Genomic DNA, 21664 nt, shown 5'->3' with positions numbered 1-21664 from the left:
GTACCTACTGAATCCCCACTACCAACTGCATCTTAAGTACCTACTGAATCCCCACTACCTACTGCATCTTAAGTACCTACTGAATCCCCACTACCTACTGCATCTTAAGTACCTACTGAATCCCCACTACCTACTGCATCTTAAGTACCTACTGAATCCCCACTACCCACTGCATCTTAAGTACCTACTGAATCCCCACTACCCACTGCATCTTAAGTACCTACTGAATCCCCACTACCCACTGCATCTTAAGTACCTACTGAATCCCCACTACCTACTGCATCTTAAGTACCTACTGAATCCCCACTACCTACTGCATCTTAAGTACCTACTGAATCCCCACTACCAACTGCATCTTAAGTACCTACTGAATCCCCACTACCAACTGCATCTTAAGTACCTACTGAATCCCCACTACCAACTGCATCTTAAGTACCTACTGAATCCCCACTACCAACTGCATCTTAAGTACCTACTGAATCCCCACTACCTACTGCATCTTAAGTACCTACTGAATCCCCACTACCAACTGCATCTTAAGTACCTACTGAATCCCCACTACCCACTGCATCTTAAGTACCTACTGAATCCCCACTACCAACTGGGTCCCGACTATCTACTGCACCCCAGCTACCTACTGCAACCGTCTACCATCTACACTCGAATTGTAAGACGAGGGTGACGTACTGGAGTACTTGTAGACCACGTGCTTGTTGGCAAGGTCCCTGTCCCCGGGCTCAATCCAGTACTCCTCCGCCTGTAACAGCGAGGTCCCGTCCCCCTCCCAGCGCAGGTCTTCATTGGCCCCTATCCCGCTCGTCCACCACCTGTTGTTCCTGGGGACATAAACACACACACACAGAGTAGCCAACTGTTGGATTGACGCTCTAGAAGTTGTTGAATAAATAAGAATTATACAACTTTATGGATTACAACTTCTGGTCTGTTGCATTCAACGACGTTTCGATGTCGATTCTGACACCGTTATCACTCCAGCTTGACACATTAGTCACATTTCTGACTGGCTTACTTGAAGAATACTGATTGACAATTGAGAAAGACAAATGCATGAAACAAATAAACGGCGTCATGAAAATGAATGACGTCATATCATAAGTTATAGTTCCAACTTTAAAATTATTTTATTATTCATTTCTGACATTCACATGAGATATCAATGTGACATCAATATCTCCAAGTTCATATTGGTTTCCGGATTCCCTAATTGGTCAGTTGACGTAAGCGTTCATTTGAAATCTAAACGTCGAATTCTAAAACAAGTAATTCTATTTTTGACTACCTTTTGATTTAAGGCATATTTACGTTCATTTCATTCCATCAATGTCACGACATATTCAGAATCACGAAAACACGTTCCATGGTCATGACGTGTAACGTTACAACTTACACGTGTCGATTCTGACGTCTTTGGGTGTGTTTCTCAACAGATTAAACTCTAATTTACGAACAAATATTCGGTAAATTTCGGTCAACTATGCGTTTTGAAAGCATGAAAACACGTCAATACATCATGTCGGGGACGATTACTCATAGACATCGTACCGTCGCAACAATCACATTGTGCCTTTTGACACGTATTTACAACGGTGACCGATAAATTTCAAGATTGTCCCTGGCAGCAACGAGGATTTTTACCTACTGATTGAGAATGACATTGGATGATATATATAAAAATCTCAACCTTGTGTCTTCTGATATCAAGTATATCATCACTCGTCAATGAAAGTGGAAAACCTCATTCGCAAGCCTAGTGTTTTGCTACTTCATCGACCTGTGTTGATATATACTATGCAAAACATGTAGGGGATTGCTGGAATCATCAAGACATATATTCTGATCTATATGGTATTGGCAAATGGAAATGATTTGATCATATTTGCTAGGGAATAGGCAATCAGGTCTATTGGGTTCTATAATGATTGGCGTGATGCGATCGTAGCGCACTAAGTCGTTAAAGATGTCGGGGTCAAATTCGAAATTTGCATTTTGCTGGCAACGTCACTAATATCGGGTAAAACCACCTGTTAGCCGCACGAATTCTTCGAGGCATGCTTCTATCGAGTCGACCAATGCCACCTTTGCTCTTGCTGTTCCGCTCACACATTGAGAGTGGAGGGTGGATTTTGACGTTGACGTACACGTCTTCCAGTGACGTGCCAGACGAGTTCAATGGGGGATAGATCAGGACTGTGTCCTGGCCATGGCATGACATGCGCGTTTTGCTTTTGGAGGAATTGGGTCACAAGTCCGACACGATAAGCACGTGCATAATCATCTTATGAAAAAGAAAGGTTGCCCAAAACGTTGTGCAAACAGCACCAGGAGTGGTACAATAATGTTGTTCTGATAGTACTGACCTGCGGACAGTCATTGTGATACCACCCCCACACCGTTATGTACCCACCCCAAAAACGATCATGCTGTGCGACGTTAACGTCCATAAAACGCTCATTGGAACGTCTCCTAACTCGATTCCTTCGGTCATGGAAGTCGAGAGGGAACCTCGATTCGTCAGGAAACATGACATTAGCCCAACGTCGATCATCCCAGTGCTGACGTTCCCTACTCCACCGACAACTGATTCAAATAACGTGCAGGCAGTTAAGCGATGACTCGTGGACGTCGTGCACGCAAATACCATCTGTGCGGAGATTTCCCACCGTCTTGGCAAATACTCTCACATAAGCTGCCTGTTGCAACCGGTCCCTTATCTGAGTGGCAGTTTGCAACCGATTTCTTAATGCTATCGTTCTGACTAATCTATCCTGGGCTGAACTGGTTGTTGCGTCCAGAGCGGCGTCGATCGTTTGTTGGTATCGGACCCACTATCTGCTGATGACAAACTGGGAAAAATGCAGCGTTTTGGGCAACACAATTCTGACGGGTACCCACCTACAACATGCTTATGGCACGTAACGTTCAGCACGTTGCAGACACTTCATGATCAATGCTGTTGCTTCATTAATGATTAAATGTGTTTAATAAAGTGTTTTAGAGCGTTTGTTTAAAAAAACAATATGCGTCTGCTCACAACCGGGTCTGAGTGATAATGGCCAATGGCATTCCACACGTACTGTCCGAAGTCACGTGCTTCATGACTGCCATAATGTTGTGTTTGGGAGCATGATTTCATCGGAAATGTTCTTGCCACAGAAATCATTTACTTTCATCTTCAGACAATGGTGTATTTTCCTGTTGTTTCATTTCAAACAAAATAGACCCTATTTTTTTGCACAGTTTTTTTGATAATGAAAAGACATTCGTACACTATTCTCTATGTGACGTCATATTGCACCAGTAGGAAAGCAAACAGAATAACCACTTACACGCGATGTACAAAGTATGGAAATGAATTACATTATATATTGTATTTTATCTATTGAGGAGTGTCTCCTTGGGTTGACATACTGGGTTTATTTAAAAAGAAACGCAATACGGATATGTTTGGCCATAAAAGCAAACTTAGCGGACCAAGAGGTGCAAAATGAAGAGGCGTAATGTGTTATATTGTCGGTGACAAATTTCCCGGATCAAAATGATTACAACAAGGAAATGCTAACCATTAGTCGGGAAACACGTACGATTCGGAAAAACGCAGCAAATGCATCAACAAACGGGCCATGGAACTGCACCCACAAGGCTTTCGGGTCGGTTTTAAAAGCATGGGTCAATACGTGATCGGCCATTGTCGGGACGAGAAAGAGTAACCATCTCCGCCCAAGGTCGCTACATCCGACTGCGCAACCTACGTGAAAGGACGACCACAGCCGTATCCCTAATACCTGGACTGCGCAGAATCTCCGACCAGACCGTACGAATTCGTTTAAGAGCAGCAGGTCTACGAGGAAAACGTCCTGTTCGACGCGTCATTTAAGTCGACAGCATCGTCAACAACGCGTGTATTGGTGTCGGCAACACAGGGTATGGCCTCAACTGCGATGGAGAGATGTCTGGCCCAGCGACGAATCAACATTTCTCCTCCGTCCAGGGGATGGAAGAGCACGGGTCAACAGACGTCGGGGAGAACGTTACACCGGAAACTGCGCACAGTAAGTGGACAGGTTTGGCGGTGGTAGCGTTATGATGTGGGCGGCTGTCTCTCATCATGGCAGGACAGGTTTGGTCCATATCCAGGACAATTTTACGGATACATCAACGAAATTCTCCTACCACACGTCCTCCAAATTGCAGCCAACGGCAACAGTGTATTCCAGCAGGACAACGCTCGACCGCATACACAACGTTGATGTTCTCCCCTGACCCTCCAGATCCCCGGATTTGAACCCGATAGAGCACATGTGGGATGAATTAGATAGATGGCTACGCCGACGTCAACCACAACCCCAGACGTTGCAGCAGTTGGCTTTCGCGCTTCAGGCCGAGAGGGCTACCATTCCCCAGGATGTGATTGGCATACTCGTCTCTGCTGGGTAGGAGATCTCAGGCCGCTATCGATTCAAACGGGGGACATACGTTATTTATGGCAGCTGACCTTCACCTTGGACTTTTCCTATGTACCGATAACTGAGATGACTACAATCGCCAAGTGTTCTCTCCACAACGTTTTGGCTCTATACCATGTACGGTTCCTCGTATAAATGTATTTTCCTACCTCACACAAATCTGGCTTTGCGTTTTTGTTTTGGAAGAGTATAATATGCGCGTAAATAAGATTCATACAAGTAGAGCTCATCGACAGTTATATTTGGATGCAGTGAATACGACATGGTGAGTGAGTGAGTTGGGTTTAACGCCGCTTTTAACAAGATTCCAGTTATATCGCGGCGTGTCAGCTTAATGTGGGAGGAAAGCCCGAAGTGATGCAGGTCTTAGACGTTTACTACTTCGGTGAAACCCACGAGCACGGGTATGGTGCTGACAAACCTAGAAACATAATTGGGGCGAACCGGGATTCGAACCCACAATCATAGGTTTCTGGCGTGCCCAAGGGACGCAACTCTGCACAGCGAATCGCGGCGCCTTAGACGACTGGGCCACCCGTGCCCCCGAATACGACATGGGTGATGCAAAGATGGTTGCTATACCCCTGTGATCACCCACCTGTTGATGTCATAGCGAGTCAACCACGACGACACAAACTCGTGTTCCTGTTTGGAATTAACGCTCAACAGGAACGCCCCGTCCACCTGAAACAGATTGACATGAAGGTGACACACAATTTGTTTGTTTGTTAATTTGTTGTTAACGCCGCTCTCAGCAATATTCCAGCTATTTGACGGCGGTCTGTAATAATTTGATGGCGGTCTGTAATAATCAGTCTAGACCAGAAAATCCAGTGAATGATATTATGAACATCGATCTAATTTTGGGTTCATTGACATCCACCCACCAAGTCAGCGAGCCTATCCACAGGATCTCGTTAATCGGCTCTTACGACAAGCATAGTCGCCTTTTACGGCAAACAGGGTTGCCGAAGACCAATTCAAACCCGGATCTAAATATACAAACACTGATACGTTAAATGTAAAATCTCAACAGAAAACGAAAAAGATTATCATGGGTATATTCAAAACCTTGTATGCCGGTTCGATTTGAGTGTAGTTTCTTTATAAGTTGCATATCAAATTCAACGCTGCCTTCATGTCCTCAATAATGTTCGATAACTTCGATGGTCAAGTCAAGTTTAACGCCGCACTCAGCAGTATTCCAGCTATATGACGGCGGTCTGTAAATAATAGAGTCTGGACCAGACAATCCAGGGATTGGCATCGTGAGCATCGATCCACACAATTTGGATATCATTACGATGATATGCATCAACCAAGTCAGCGAGCCTGACCACCCGATCCCGTTCGTCGCCTCTTAGGACAAACATTGGTGAAGAAAACCAAACTGCGTTTTCGAGAACCGTCCACAGACAATGCTATTTGACCAACTCTACTGATCTACTAGAAATACAGATTCAACTAAAATTTTCCATTTCTAACTTGTGCAGCTTACCTCGCAGGCCTGGGTGGCCTCTCCGTATACACGGGTGGGATAAAACACAAAGTGATAGCACCGCTGTTCAAACTCCTCCCATCCAAGCGGGCAGTCTAAAACCACACGCTCATTTACAAACAGATGATCAGAATAATAGCATATCCAGGTCTCACTTTAGTATAGTGCAACATTGGTGAAGGTAAAATACATACATGGGCTACGCCATACGCTATGGAGGACCATGGTAAATATATAATAACTTAATATTATGAATAATGTAATAAATGTGAGTGGATGGATGGATGGATGGATGAAAGAAAGAAAGAAATAGCACTATCCATTGATGATACATTTCATTTTACTGCTTTTATAGGCTTCATGTCATGAAAAGGTCTAAATCTGGAACTACTAAATGTCATTGGATCCTAAATGCTCATTAAGAGGTTCCCGAACCTATGTCTTCTTGTCGCAAATTCAGGCAAACCGTAAACATGTTTTCAAATTAAATTAGGTGAGATGTCATTACTCAGAATTTCGATAAACGTAACTATTACGTTATCATCACAGGACAACAATATCTTGTACTCACCGAAAAGGTTCTGGGAGCAGACAAGTGGAATACATAGCACAATGAAGAGGAGGTTGAGGGCGTCCATGATCAGCAGAACATCGGGTGGCAGAACAGACAACCTGAAGACACAAATGTGAGCATGTAGACTCATCATCTAACCATCTGAGGCCACATCATGCTCCGGAAAAGACAGTCTGAAGACACACGTGTAGACTCGTCATACAACTGTCACAGACCACATCACTTGTGAGAACAATCTGAAGACACACGTGTAGACTCATCATACAACCGTCACAGACCACATTACTTGTGAGAACAATCTGAAGACACGCGTGTAGACTTATCATACAACTGTCACAGACCACATCACTTGTCATAACAGACAATCTGAAGACACACAACTGGCACACAATCACACATGCACATGAACAGACAATCTGAAGACACACGTGTAGACTCATCATACAACTGTCACAAACCACATCACTTGTGAGAACAATCTGAAGACACACGTGTAGACTCACCATACAACTGTCACAGACCACATCACGTGTCAGAACAGACAATCTGACGACACACAACTGTCACACAATCACACATCATGCACCAGAACAGACAATCTGAAGACTCACGTGTAGACTCACCATACAACTGTCACAAACCACATCACGTGTCAGAACAGACAATCTGAAGACACACAACTGTCACACAATCACACATCATGCACCAGAACAGACAATCTGAAGACACACGTGTAGACTCACCATACAACTGTCACAAACCACATCACGTGTCAGAACAGACAATCTGAAGACACACAACTGTCACACAATCACACATCATGCACCAGAACAGACAATCTGAAGACACACATGTAGACTCACCATACAACTGTCACAGACCACACAATGCGTCAGAACAACCCGAAGACACACGTGGAAACAAGGTAACCACATCCTACACCTATCACAGACCACATTATGCGAAAAGATATTAAGAATTCACACGTGGCAGCAAGGCAAAAATTTCACATCATGCGTCAGAACAATTTGATGGTTAAATATGGCAGCAAGGTACCCACGCGATTCGATTTTTGTCCTTATTTGGTCATTCGATGAAAAAACGACGTTTTTTGACGCTTTCTAACCGTCGGTTTTCCGTCCAAATAACGTCGTCATTTGACATCGGAATTTACTGCGAAAGAACGATGTTATCAAGCTTCTCCCTTTTCTTGATTGACATTGTCTATTGACATGCGGATTATTTATACCTTGCCCTTCTGTGCGTGCGCGATTTCGCGGATTGTTTACATCAGGTGCTTGTGACACATCGCAACTACTGTAAGAACATTTCTTATTAAATAACCCAATAATTACAAAAAAATAGGAAGGGTAGAGCTGAAGTAAACAAAATGAATATTACTTTCGCAGTCAAATGTAACCAACAAATACGCAAGCAAATATAAAACTGAAAGTGAATAACTTGCCGACAATCACAACTTATCTTTGTAGAAGGTGATTGATTGGAATATATTGCCAGAGAACATATACGGCTATTGGTTTCTGATAGTGAGGAAACTATATATATTTATATTTTTTAGTTTCCTCCGTCCTTTAATTGTCATCTGACCTGAGTACTTGACCGGGGATTCCCCTTTTTCATTTGCACACATCACTTACCTAAAACCTTACACAGTGATCTGCGTTATATTATAATGACGTCGACTACGTACTGTTATTGTGAACAGATTACTTGACACATTCCAAAATGGAGGTGTCTATTCTATTGATATCCAGGCTGCCACCCAAACCAATCCAAGCAGGGATGCAAAAGTTAATTGTATGCTATATAGTGATATGGTAGTGTACCAGAATTTTACAGATTGTATTCCGCTAAATTGTGTTCTTACGTTACATTCAAGTTATGAAATGACATCAAAGGTAAATTAAATTTAAGTATTTAATTATTAAATGTTTCCCTTACATATTATAGATGCTGGATGTACCACACATTATTCTCTGGTCATGTTAGATATATATTAATACCGTTCTAAAGTCTTCCTCTCATATAACATCTAAATTTATATTGTCCCTTGTATCAAATTTTAATCAACAATATCAAGAGCAGCTAATATTTTGCCAGTATATCACAATCTGAACAACGTTAAATCGAGAAAGAGTTCATAGAGGATTTGTATAAGAATCATCGCGATATTTTTCTGTTCCGAAGCTATGAATGATACATATGGTAAGAGTCAGTGATTTGCAACCAGAATCGACAGTTTTTGCGCTGTGTGTTTGCTGCTATGCCAATCTTAAACTTAACGTTCAAGTTGATTTAATGGCATTTCAGACAAATATTCCAAAGTTATAAAACAAAATACATAAAATCAAAAACATTTCTCATGCATGATAGCAATGAAAGTATTTCTGTTTTGTTTTGTTTGTTGATCAAAATAGCTGGTAATAATCACGACATATATTTGCTTCACCAATACCAGCACCCGAGCTTTTAGCCTACAGCATATACACTCTTAAAAAAACCCCGCACAGATAGTATGTAGTTCATTGAACCTGACTACACAAAACATTCGGTATATAAATAGGATATATGTTATTAGAAAATGTTGGTGGCCTGATATTCGACAAACGGTGCCTCAAAACGTAGCCATTGTCGAATTTCAATGTCTTAAACGTCATTGTTTTCACACTTGTTCAAAAATGGCATGGAAAACAGTTAAGCAAAATGCACGTGCAAGCTATGGCATTCGAAACTCATGGTAGTGGCTATAAAAAGACAAGAAGTAGCCAATAATTTGTCATTCAATTGTCAACATTTTTCAAGTTCGAAAATGCCGAGACTCAGCCGATATGGAACTTCGCCATAGGACGTGTCCAAATAGGGGAATCGCAGTCTTCTGTTGTAAGCCACTTCAACGTCCACCACAGAACCATTTGCCGCCTTTGGGACTGATACACACAAGTCAATTCCACTGCAGACCGTCCGAGAACCGGCCGACCAAGAGTTACCACCCCTGCACAGGATCGCTACATTCGACTGTTCCAACTACGTCATCGCAATGATACAGCTACAGAGACTGCAGGACGCATCCCTGGTTTGAGGAGGATATCGGACCAGACTACCAGGAACCACCTTCGCGAGGCTGGAATCAGACCTAGAAGACAAGTTATCGTCCCTGTTTTGCAACAGATCCATCGACAGCGACGCTTGTGTTGGTGCCATACCTTACAGCCATGGAATTTCCAGTTACACATACTGAAAGACTAGAAATGTCTGATGAGGGGAACACAGTGAACTTTGCTATTAAAATATGCATTATAACGTTGAAAACGTATGGCGCGAACGGGACACCGTACAGGCAAAAGGAGATAAACCCTCGCGATGTGAAGCCTTTGAAGTTCGTTTACCTTGTGATTTGGAGCTGTTTTTAATATAGTGACAGATTTAAAATATGATATTAATTTCAAAACAATAAAACCTAAACATAACATGAAACAAACAGGTGTTTGTGAATGTTTAACAATGTATGATCGCCATGTATTTGTCTGCTAGCGACACGAGGCATAAGGCAGCTTCGTACTTAATACAAGTTTTTTTATCCTTTATTTCAGTAAATAGTTTAATAAATGAACATATATTGTGTTATTGTTTTTCAACCGCAATGTTCAACGGAATGTTTCATTAATACACTCGATAGAAAAAATGGGGTTTTGGAAAAGAACAAGTATGGAAACTCAGCGATATCTTTACGCCATGAAATATCGTATATCGTGTTTTGTGTGGTCGATTTTGACTGTCGCATTGGCTCAGAGTCTTTAACAAAGAAGCCTTGGTTAACAGACCATTTTCTGCTTTATAGTTTTGATCTATTAAAACAAATGTTGAATTTTTCTTTTTATAATGTTCTTTTTTATAAAACTTCGAGGATTTAATTTAAGCATTCAAATGGTTCAGCATGGACAGCAAATGTACAGAAAGTATTGATTTTTCAAAATATTATTAGTTTGCGTTTCTTTATTTTGTCTTTAATTAAATTATATTTTGAACATATATATGTACATAGTCTATCAAGATTAAGTAAGGATACGATATAGGGATGAATATCAAGATGACAATTACGAACACCTAAATTATATTGGAACTTCGCTTATCCGGACCACAGATAACCGGAAACCTCGCCTACTGGACAACATTTATGTGAAATGAAATAAATACTTCATAAAATGTAGTGTCCTTAAACTGTTAAATGTTTCATATTTATGTCTTCTCACCTTATTTCACTGACAACTTAGACTTCTTACCTTATTGTACTTGTTTAACTGCTGTCCAAATCTGTATTATTCCTAATCATACAATCTCCAAAGGAGGAAATAAAGATGCTGATGGATGCAGACACTACAGCCCACTATAACTGCAGCCCAAAATAGATACAGGGCTTATATAATCACAACTGGTATACCGCTGTCTTTAATCATGGAATAGCCTCTCCAGTGTCCCCTTTGAACTACAGTAATTATACAGTAATCACTTTGAATAAAAATAAGAAATTAAATATATTGATTAAATAAATATAAAATAAATATGTTGATCAAACTAAATAAATTATATAAATTAAATAAATTAAATAAATTAAATAAATTAAATATATTAAATATATTAAATAATTAAATAAATTATATAAATAAAATGTATTAAAAATTACATATATTTGTTCCAGTAACATTATTATGCATTATGTGATTGGTGAGTGGCTTCTTATAGAAACCAGTATTTAGAAGCCAGTTTATTTCGTTCTCGTACATCACATAATTAATTTGTCTTATATACACTTAATTAATCAGTTTGATTATCACATTTACAAGTTGTTAATAAGACTTCAGACTTCAAAATGGTTCAAACTATGGCTGGGCTGAGAACAGTTTGTCTGACCTCAGAAGGAGAAACCAAGTTTTTCTTGATGGTTACCGTTATCTTGTCAAGCAGTGTTATACACAGAAGAACCTGAGGTCCAAAAATGGACTTACCGGAGATCAATCACGCTTGATTTGCAATTCAAACCCGACAGCCAACGTGGCGGTGTAGTCCCTGTTCGCCGGACCCCTGGTGTAACTATAAGGGATTGAAATACATGGTACGCTGATTTAACGGTTATAGTCTGTACTAGTGTGTGATACTCAATGTCAGTCATCCTTGGGACATGTGGGGCGGTCGGGTAGCCTAGTGGTTAAAGCGTTCGCTCGTCACGCCGAAGACCCGGGGTCGATTCCCGACATGGGTACAATGTGTGAAGCCCATTTCTGGTGTCCCCCGCCTTGATATTGCTGGAATATTGCTAAAAGCGGCGTAAAACCATACTCACTCACTCACTCACTTGGGACATGTGAACTGTGTTCGCTCACATTGATATATGTAATCCGTTACTGAACTCGTATTAAAGTAGGTGAAATTGGTGAACTCAAAACGAAATGTTTCAGTAAAACCATTGAGTGATGACATTGACCTCGAGCATATAAATGAGGCTTGTAGACGTGTTTAGTCATTGCAAAATGGCAAACGCACAGGTCAATATCATATTTATTCCAAATTCACACAGAGGAAGACACTTAATCTGGATATAAGTAAGAGTGAAGGGTACCAAAGGATCCCACATCCATTGGATCTTCAACAATCAACATCGTCGCAGATGTTCTTAGCCCTTTCAGAAACATCCATTACCACCCCCGAGAGGACGTTAGACTGCAGTCGAGTTCCTGGCCGTCATGAAAGCCAAACCTGCAGCGATTCTGGATCACTCCAGGTTATTTACAATGAGGACGTTGAGAATATGTCATGTAGATGATTTTTATATTTGGTAATAGTAACGATAGTAACCGAATAAATTACTGATTATACATCAATGTTTCGAATGTTATATTTTATTTTATTGTATTTGTAGAAGTTCGATCTGAGGTCCCAGATGCCCTCCCACCTTTTGCGGAACCCATTCAAGCGTCTGCCGTTCCTGATCCAAGCAGATGCCCACACTACCACGCCAACGCCAGGCCATCGTGATTCCAGGTATGACCGCCACCAACAACGACTTCCTCCGACATGCTTCAGACGACAACAAGATCCTCTTTGCCACTGTTGAAAATCTCCGCCACCTTGACAGGTCTACTTTTGTGATGAAACATTTAGTATGTTCCCAACATTATTCTACCAGATTTGTACAGTCCACGCTTTTGTTGAGGGGGAATGGTTTGCCCTTGCCGATGCCCTCCTGCGAGATTAGAGACTGCCCTGAAGCAGAGTGCCGCTATCTACAACACCAATCTTTACAGAATCTGTGACAGCAGCCCAGAATGCCGTTTTCAAGTGCCAGATGAAAGGTTCCATGATCGATTTCTGACTTCCGTTTGGAAATGACTATGGTCTACGAGGTGCCTACCAGTACAACGATAGTGTGAGACTATTCACCAGACGTGCCTTCGTTCTACCTCTGATGAGACTGTGTGATATTGAGGACGTATGGTTGTATTCCTTGGAGCAGGTAGATCTAGAGACCCCAGTGTTAGACTACATGACTGACCATGTGTTGAAAGAGGTGAGCGCCTGGTGTGGAACCACTTCAATACAGAGGGTCCAAGAACAACCAACCACGTCGGAGGGGGGCACACAATTAGCCACTTATTCGGCAAGCCATCTGAACATTTTACCTTAACAGACATAATCAGGAAGAGAAATCAACCGCGGAAAAAAACCATTTCCCAACTCCAGGCAGGTGGTGCCATGCGACCCAGAAGGGGGCATTCGTGACCAACTCGTGTTATTCCGGGACAAGCCGAATAGCGACTCGTGCCCCTCTCATTGCCATTTTTGCGACCGGGCTCCGTCTTAGCGCAAACGGGCATACCTAAAACAATTGTCAACTCGTTGCGTAATGATTCACACATCTTTACCCATATATTATATATATTGCAGATGCAATTTAAATCACATCGGGACATGCGGAATTATACAGTATGATGGAACACATCTAACTGTGTCTTTAGTATATTTTTAGATGCAAGACATATGTAAAATCAAAAATTATTTCTGAGGGATTCTTTGACGAAGAACTTGAAATCATACGCGCATTCTGATTGGTTTGTCGTATTTTCGCACATAACATTCATCGATAGGGGGACGAGTCTTCTTGCAGATTACGGAAAGGGGCGAGTGGTGACGAATGAGAAGGGGGAAGAACAGAGCCATTGACGAGCACCATGATGGATTAAACCCAACCTCCTCATTAACACTTCTTCCCCTAGCAGTATGGTGATGACGCTTGCTGACTTGGTGACCCTGATACTTTATTTTGAACATACATGTATGGTATAGTGAGCATACGATGCAATAAAACATACTGATACAGTTTAGTGAATGATAGGTATTGATGTACCATGTTTATCATGCACTATAATGATGGATATATAGGGTTCATTATTGATGCAGTAATTGAGCTCTTGTTCATGCAATAAAACAAACTGTTGAAATTTTGTTTCCATGTTATACGTCTAAAATGAATATACTAAGAAGCAGACTATAGTGTCATGCCCCATAGTTTAAGGGAGTATCATGCCCCAGTAGGTTCAATACCACGAAAGCGTCCGTCAAAATGGGAACACGCCATTCTAAAGAGGGGGACGTCATGCGATCACTATGTTAATTAGTTACATGAAGAATAAGAATAAGAATAAGAATAACACTTTATTTAAGTGTCACGTGCGGTTCACTGATATATCGGAATCTATCCCGCTTATTATCCCAATCACAAACGCTGTATACATTTAAAAATCGACAGGTTTATTCGTGCGCAATGTCTAGACTACATATACATTTAGAGAGATAAACAAGGTTTTGGCGTAGCAGGTTGTCCTTACCTCACAAATGAATACAAAACAAGAGTATTTTATTATGATGCATTTAACTCATTTATTTTTACGTGTGTTAATCATTCGTTCTTAAGAGGCTAAACATGAATTTCGTCGTGTTGTGAAAACATGCAGTGTACGTATGTACAGCACAATGTATTTTATTCATAAATCGGTCGATCCTTCATAAATCATACTTTTGACATTCATTTCACATATGCCTCGGTAGAATGTGGCTAGGGGAGTGAATTCTGGTCAGTGAAACTCGGTTATCCGGACAGTATTTGAGAAAAACGCAATTGAATTCTGGTCAGTGAAACTCGGTTATCCGGACAATATTTGAGAAAACGCAAGTGTCGGGATAAGCGCGGTTCCACCGTATTTTGATATTTGTTTTTATGTTGAACGCCCCGATGTTTGCAAAATTCAATTATTTGTAATTATAGGTTATTTTCGTAATCTTAAAGATCCACACAGACCAATCCGAACGTATTATGTTGATTGTCCATAAATGTATGCTAATAGTGCGTTTCCGCTGGTGAAAATGAGTTAGTTGCTTGCATTGGAATACCTATTCGGATGTAATTATTAAGTAATAATCCTTGATTTCAGCTGATGCTTGTGTATATGTCAATAGTTGTTTATATAAGGTGTATGTCGGGTATTCAAATTCCCACGCAATTTTTCACGTGATCCCGATCGTAGTAAGGAACCATGCGATGTTGCCAAAGATTATTGAGGGAGTTAAAGGTAACACATCACGATGTATTGTATTTGACATCTTGATGTTCAGTAAAATAAATGAATATTTTCCGTTTATTTTCGGAATGTTAGCTTTTTTGGCATAAATTACAACCTTCATGTATATTTTAAATATTGATATCGAAGTGGAACATTCATTGCATATTTGTGATCTAGAAGTGACTTTTAACAAACGTATGTCAGCCAATAAAGGTTAAAAAAATTAAACTAACTAATACGTAAAAATGAATAGAAGTTACAAAAAACAGATACAATGAATCAGTTTGCGTAGGATCGGGCGACCATTTATTCATCTTTTCGACATCACGCAAGTATTGAATGAAAAGGTTTCAGGAATAATTTTCAAACAGATGAATAAACATTTTCGGGTGGTTCAAACATCATTTAACAGATAGAGTTTTATGCAAAGGTACATTGGTTAATTAAAAAAGTTATGATATGTTTATATCTGCGTGTTGGCGGGTTTTTAGACTTTCTCCAAATTAGATCTTCCTACACTTTTGATATACTATTTTCGTTACCTGTATGATTGTTATTCCACAGAAATGTTTAGTACCCGATACAGAAATCTCATAATAATGGGAAAGGTTTCGAATACGTTTCAGTTTTCTTGTAATTTTAAGGGGCGCTTTTGTGTCATTTTTGTCATTTTAACATTACTTATCCTCAATAAAACATATTTTAAACGCATCTATGATAATCGTGGGGTCCTATCTTTCCATCGGTATCACAACATTGTACAATATGCTGAAAACACTCCTCTACTATAGGGAAATGCTGGTGGTACCGAAACATGAAGAGAGGGTAACAATACTGCTATGGATTAAAGCAAAACATAATTTTGAGGACTTTCTCCTATTTTGATTTTTCTAGACTTTTGATATGTTATGCTCTAGGTATTCATATACAAGAAACACGAAAATATATTCCGTTGCAATCAGTTGGTTGTTCGGTACTAATTTGTCGCGGATTGACTATAAAAAACCGACCAGTGAAAATTCTGGGGGTGAGCTGGGATTTTGTATTGAGATTAGATATTTTATCAACACAAACTGCAAACAAGATATTGGTTCTTAATCAAAACTTTGGGCCTGAATATATTTAAAAAAATACCTTGCAACAATGTAACGTTTGTGGCAGACAACTTATTTTTCTTTTAAAATTCCAGGCCCCACCTCCCGCGGTCGGGCATACCATGTGTTCGCTCGGTAACCTCCCAAAACCCCTACATCCCATTTCCCCTACAGCTTAAGACAACAAAGTTCACGGTCCATGGCACTGCTAATCCCTAGTCTGTTACCTATTTCATACAATGGAACAACCCAAGAAACTCGAATAGATTGAGATAAATATTTAATTACGATTACGATATTATTCAAAATTCAGAATACATTATAATAAAATGTTCATTTTTCAAAATTCATAATACATTATAACAAAATGTTCATTTTTCAAAATTCATAATACATTATAATAAAATGTTCATTTTTCAAAATTCATAATACATTATAACAAAATGTTTATTTTTCATCTCAACTGTAAATCGTCTCATCTCAGTTTCTCAGTGTAATAATTGTTTCTTCCTATTGTTATTTTTGTAATTTCTAAAAATTGTCTTCTCATCATACAGGCATCTTTCATTACACTTACATTAATTTTTTTTTTTTAACTTTCCTTTAAGTCCCCTAATCCCCTGAAGCTCTACCCCTTTCATTTCTACTACCTCTACTCCAGACCTTAATCTCTCCTTTAGGTGAGTTCATAATGCCAGACAGGTAAATGCCGCGTGTTGTTTTAACTAATTGTAGGGGAACTGGGTTGTAGGGGAAATGGGATGCAGGGGTTTTGTGAGATAACCGTTGACTCAAGGCATGCAGGGCCTCCGTGCCTTTCAGAAATCCGTTTTGCATGTTCATCCATCCGTTAATTGACGATCAACTAACTCTGATCGCCAAAATCAAGGTCGCACAAGTAAATGTGATGCTACATGGCTGTCGTTTTCCCCGACGACGAAAGTCTCCCTCACTATATATATATATTCCGTTGTTTAGAGCAGTTTTTGTACTTTGGACGCTTCGAGTGTGGGCACCTTGTCTTTCAACGCACAAGAACTCTTCTCCTTTGGTTGCGTTTCTGCAAGGAAAACATTATATTTCATAGTTCAGCTATGAGAGGTTACCAATTATCTATGCCTGGTTAATAAATATTGCAGGTTCGGAACCTTTAACAAATACTTTTTCACGGGGGCACAGAATCTGTAATTCTGTATATCACTACATGACATTTAAGATAGAAATACCAGGAGCCACAAATAAATTTAACAAAATTCAACTTATTATTACCTGCTGAAAAGTGTTGGTGGTAATGGTAGCCAGATATGGGTATCAAATGGAAAAGTAAAAGCACGAAAAATAGTATTATGCCAAGATTTACAATAGTTATGCGACTTCACAAACGGTAAGGTGCCTCAGTAGTCAACCTTCTCCAAATGCGTGATGTTTATTATCCGCTAAGTAATAGAAGCCAGCCAATCCATATTTCCCCTGCTAGCTACATCAAGGCGTTTTAGTACCGACTCCACGGAAAGGATGACTAGCCTTATTCTCATACTTTCAATGATCTCATTCCTCATATGATAGAACCTTGTGGCAGGGTTGACTGACCCAGTGTTATTGGGCACAACACGTCAGCTTTGAATTTCCTGGAGATTCTTCAGAAAAAAAACATTTATAATTTGCGCTATCTCTTTTAATTTCTTATAAAGGTTTAGCAGCTACAATAAAATTATCAGTTGTTCCAAGCTACTGAAATATGTACGCCTAAATACTAACGTGTGGGCAAATTCGATAGCTTTCTTTTGATGATAACATTAAAAACTGTTTGTATACTTCCAACAAAACCTACATACCACCAACCCCTACCATCACACTTGAGCAAGACTGCTACGACCAGAACAAATGTTTTAAGTATGCCCGTTTCTTGGTATTAACCTTTTCGGACAATAGGAGGTTAAAATGGGAATAGTTCAATAGTACATTTTAAATGTAAAACAGTATATTTGTTATTCACATTTATACCCGTCGTAATATGGCTCATACATTGCCGCTTCGACACAATATTTTACTTCACTCACTAACCCTAAAAAGTGTTTTGTGTTATTATCACAAGATACTTTAAGAAAGAATAAAATATGTCGATAATATATTTTAATAAATTGGGATATGCCAGGCTGTGTGATTAGACTGAAGTACCCAATTCTTAGGTTCCTCCAAGTTCTCACACTGCATTATGAACAGACACCTGACGAATGAACGCTATTTGTTTATTCTAATTAAACCACACAGTCTGAATGTATTCTTTGAATTGTCAGAAACAAAGGAAGTACTCGTATCTACTCTCTATGTATATACTAGTATTGATAAAATGTTGATCAAATGATTTAGCTTCATTGCGACATGGCACGACATTTTACACTGTATATGATGGCACATCTCGTAAAATATTACTATAATACACGTGTACATATCGAGCGACGAATACGTATACAAAAACTAAATAACTATGCGTACCTGTACTGTCGCGGGGTCTTTCTTACTCTTCCTTCTGCAAGGCCTGCTAGCCCGCACAGGTCGTCCACGTGCACTTTTATTGTTATTTGTCTCTCGTTCAGATCTACAAGTAAAACATCGAAATAAGCCAAACACCAGTTAAATCATATTGGAATCATTATGCACACGATGTACGTGATACTGTGAATTCCTGAAATAAATGCGTCACCAAATTAATGTCGAACCCTGGTCTAAAATGCATATCGCAATGCTAGAAGCATTTTGAATGAGTATTCCGCTTGAAATAATACCATTTGTAATCGTTATGAACGTAAGTTCGACTGCTTGACACGTGATTTAACTTCCATAAAATCAAAAGCAGGAAATTCCGAATAACGCATATTCAAATGAGATAGGTAGAGTCATCATTATGCCTACAGCTCATTCTGCCTACAGTGGCATTCATTCTGCTACAGTTCATTCTGCCTACAGCAAATTCTGCCTACAGTAGCATTCATTCTGACTACAGCTCATTCTGCCTACAGTGGCACTCATGCTGTTTACAGCTCATTCTGCCTACAGTGGCACTCATTCTGCCTACAGCTCATTCTGCCTACAGTGGCACTCATGCTGTCTGCAGCTCATTCTGCCTACAGTGGCATTCATTCTGCCTATAGCTCATTCTGCCTACAGTGGCACTCATGCTCTCTACAGCTCATTCTGCCTACAGTGGCATTCATTCTGCCTACAGCTCATTCTGCCTACAGTGGCACTCATTCTGTCTACAGCTCATTCTGCCTACGGTGGCATTCTTTCTGTCTACAGTTCATTCTGCCTAGAGTGGCATTCATTCTGCCTATCGCTCATTCTTCCGACAGAGGCACTCATTCTGCCTACAGCTCATTCTGCTTACAGTGGCATTCATTCTGCCTACAGCTCATTCTGTCTAAACCGGCATTCATTCTGCCTACAGCTCATTCTGCCTACAGTGGCATTCATTCTGCCAACAGCTCATTCTGCCTACAGCGGCATTCATTCTGCAAACAGCTCATTCTGCCTACAGTGGCATTCATTCTGCCTACAGCTCATTCTGCCTACAGAGGCACTCATTCTGTTTACAGCTCATTCTGCCTACAGTGGCATTCATTCTGCCTACAGCTCATTCTGCCTATAGCTCATTCTGCCTACAGCTCATTCTGTCTACAGCAAATTCTGCCTACAGTAGCATTCATTCTGACTACAGCTCATTCTGCCTACAGTGGCACTCATGCTGTCCACAGCTCATTCTGCCTACAGTGGCATTCATTCTGTCTACAGCTCATTCTGCCTACAGTGGCATTCATGCTGTCTACAGCTCATTCTGCCTACAGCTGCATTCATTCTGCCTCCAGCTCATTCTGCCTACAGCGGCATTCATTCTGTCTGCAGCTCATTCTGCCTACAGTGGCACTCGTTCTGTCTACAGCTCATTCTGCCTACAGTGGCACTCATTCTGCCTACAGCTCATTTTGCCTACAGCTCATTCTGCCAATAGCTCATTCTGCCAATAGCTCATTCTGCCTACAGCTAATTCTTCCTGCGGTGACATTCATTCTGTCTACAGCTCATTCTGCCTACAGTGGCATTCATTCTGCCTAGAGCTCATTCTGCCTACAGTTGCACTCATTCTGTCTACAGCTCATTCTGCCTACAGTGGCATTCATTCTGCCTACAGTGGCCCCCATGCTTTCTACAGCTCATTCTGTCTACAGCTCATTCTGCCAACAGCTTATTCTGCCAACAGCTCATTCTGCCCAAGTGGCACTTTCTTCCTACACTTAAAGAGTCCGACCAAACTCCCAATTATATGATACAGTCCATTTGTTAACATATCTTTCTCATTCATGATATAACGTCATAAGCACACACTTATGTTCATTTATGTCCACATGTATCATTTGTATTGCATTCATAACTTTCTCATTCATGATATCACGTCATTAGCACACACTTATGTTCATTTATGTCCACATGTTTCATTTGTGTTGCATCCATATCTTTCTCATTCATGATATCACGTCATAAGCACACACTTATGTTCATTTATGTCCACATGTTTCATTTGTATTGCATTCATATCTTTCTCATTCATGATATCACGTCATTAGCACACACTTATGTTCATTTATGTCCACATGTTTCATTTGTATTGCATCCATATCTTTCTCATTCATGATATCACGTCATAAGCATACACTCATGTTCATTTATGTCCACGTTTCATTTGTATTGCATTCATCATATTTCATTTATGACAACATAACAACATTATCATATACACACCAGGAGTACACGTATGTTCATTTATGTCAATTTAACATAGAATAGGTGAGGTGAAATGGGGTTTAACGTCGCGTCCAAGGTTATTGCACTCATATAGCCACGTGCGTGCACGTGTTTGTGTGGCTGCTTGTACTAGTCCGGACTTGTGCCGATTTATAGTGCTAGCACACTGAGATACCATGCCGCAGTTTAACATGAATACCAAACTGAGATACAGTATACTGACTCCGAGCCGACCAGTCCTTGTTTTCGCCCCTTAATGCCGAGCACCAGATAGGGTAACAACAAGTATCACATTTTAACGTCATTTGGTATGACGCGGCCGGGGATCGAACCCCGAACCTTCCGCTCTCCGGGCGGACGCTCTACCTCTGGATCACGGTTTAACATAGAATAAGTCCCTAGAAAACCTTATCATGTGTATTATAAACTGAAGGCAGAATGATAGAAGATCGGGCCACCGACGTAGAAAGTACAGGTCTCAAGTCATCTTCCCGAGGCAAGGGAGTTAACTGACTGCAAAAAGGAAACTGGACTTTTATAGTCGGTTAACTCCCTTGTCTTGAGAAGATGGTCCCAAGGGT

At 40.4% G+C, this 21664-nt stretch overlaps 1 protein-coding gene across 2 annotated transcripts in view; it reads right to left on the bottom strand.

Moving 5' to 3' along the window:
• The window catches only part of LOC124114876 (contactin-like), a 109244-nt gene that overhangs the window by 62311 nt on the left and 25269 nt on the right, over positions 1-21664 (bottom strand). For both annotated transcript variants that reach the window (XM_046475679.2, XM_046475671.2), the window contains 4 exons: positions 6554-6654; positions 5983-6077; positions 5083-5168; positions 688-836 (listed from right to left, as the gene is read on the bottom strand). In XM_046475679.2, coding sequence (XP_046331635.2) covers positions 688-836; positions 5083-5168; positions 5983-6077; positions 6554-6620 — 397 coding nt within the window. In that variant the 5' untranslated portion in view covers positions 6621-6654. The remainder of the gene's footprint in view (positions 1-687; positions 837-5082; positions 5169-5982; positions 6078-6553; positions 6655-21664) is intronic.

Source organism: Haliotis rufescens, unplaced genomic scaffold (assembly GCF_023055435.1).
Source record: "Haliotis rufescens isolate VD_foot unplaced genomic scaffold, xgHalRufe1.0.p SCAF_4, whole genome shotgun sequence".
NCBI lineage: Eukaryota > Metazoa > Mollusca > Gastropoda > Lepetellida > Haliotidae > Haliotis > Haliotis rufescens.
This window is presented reverse-complemented; position numbering and strand designations above follow the sequence as displayed.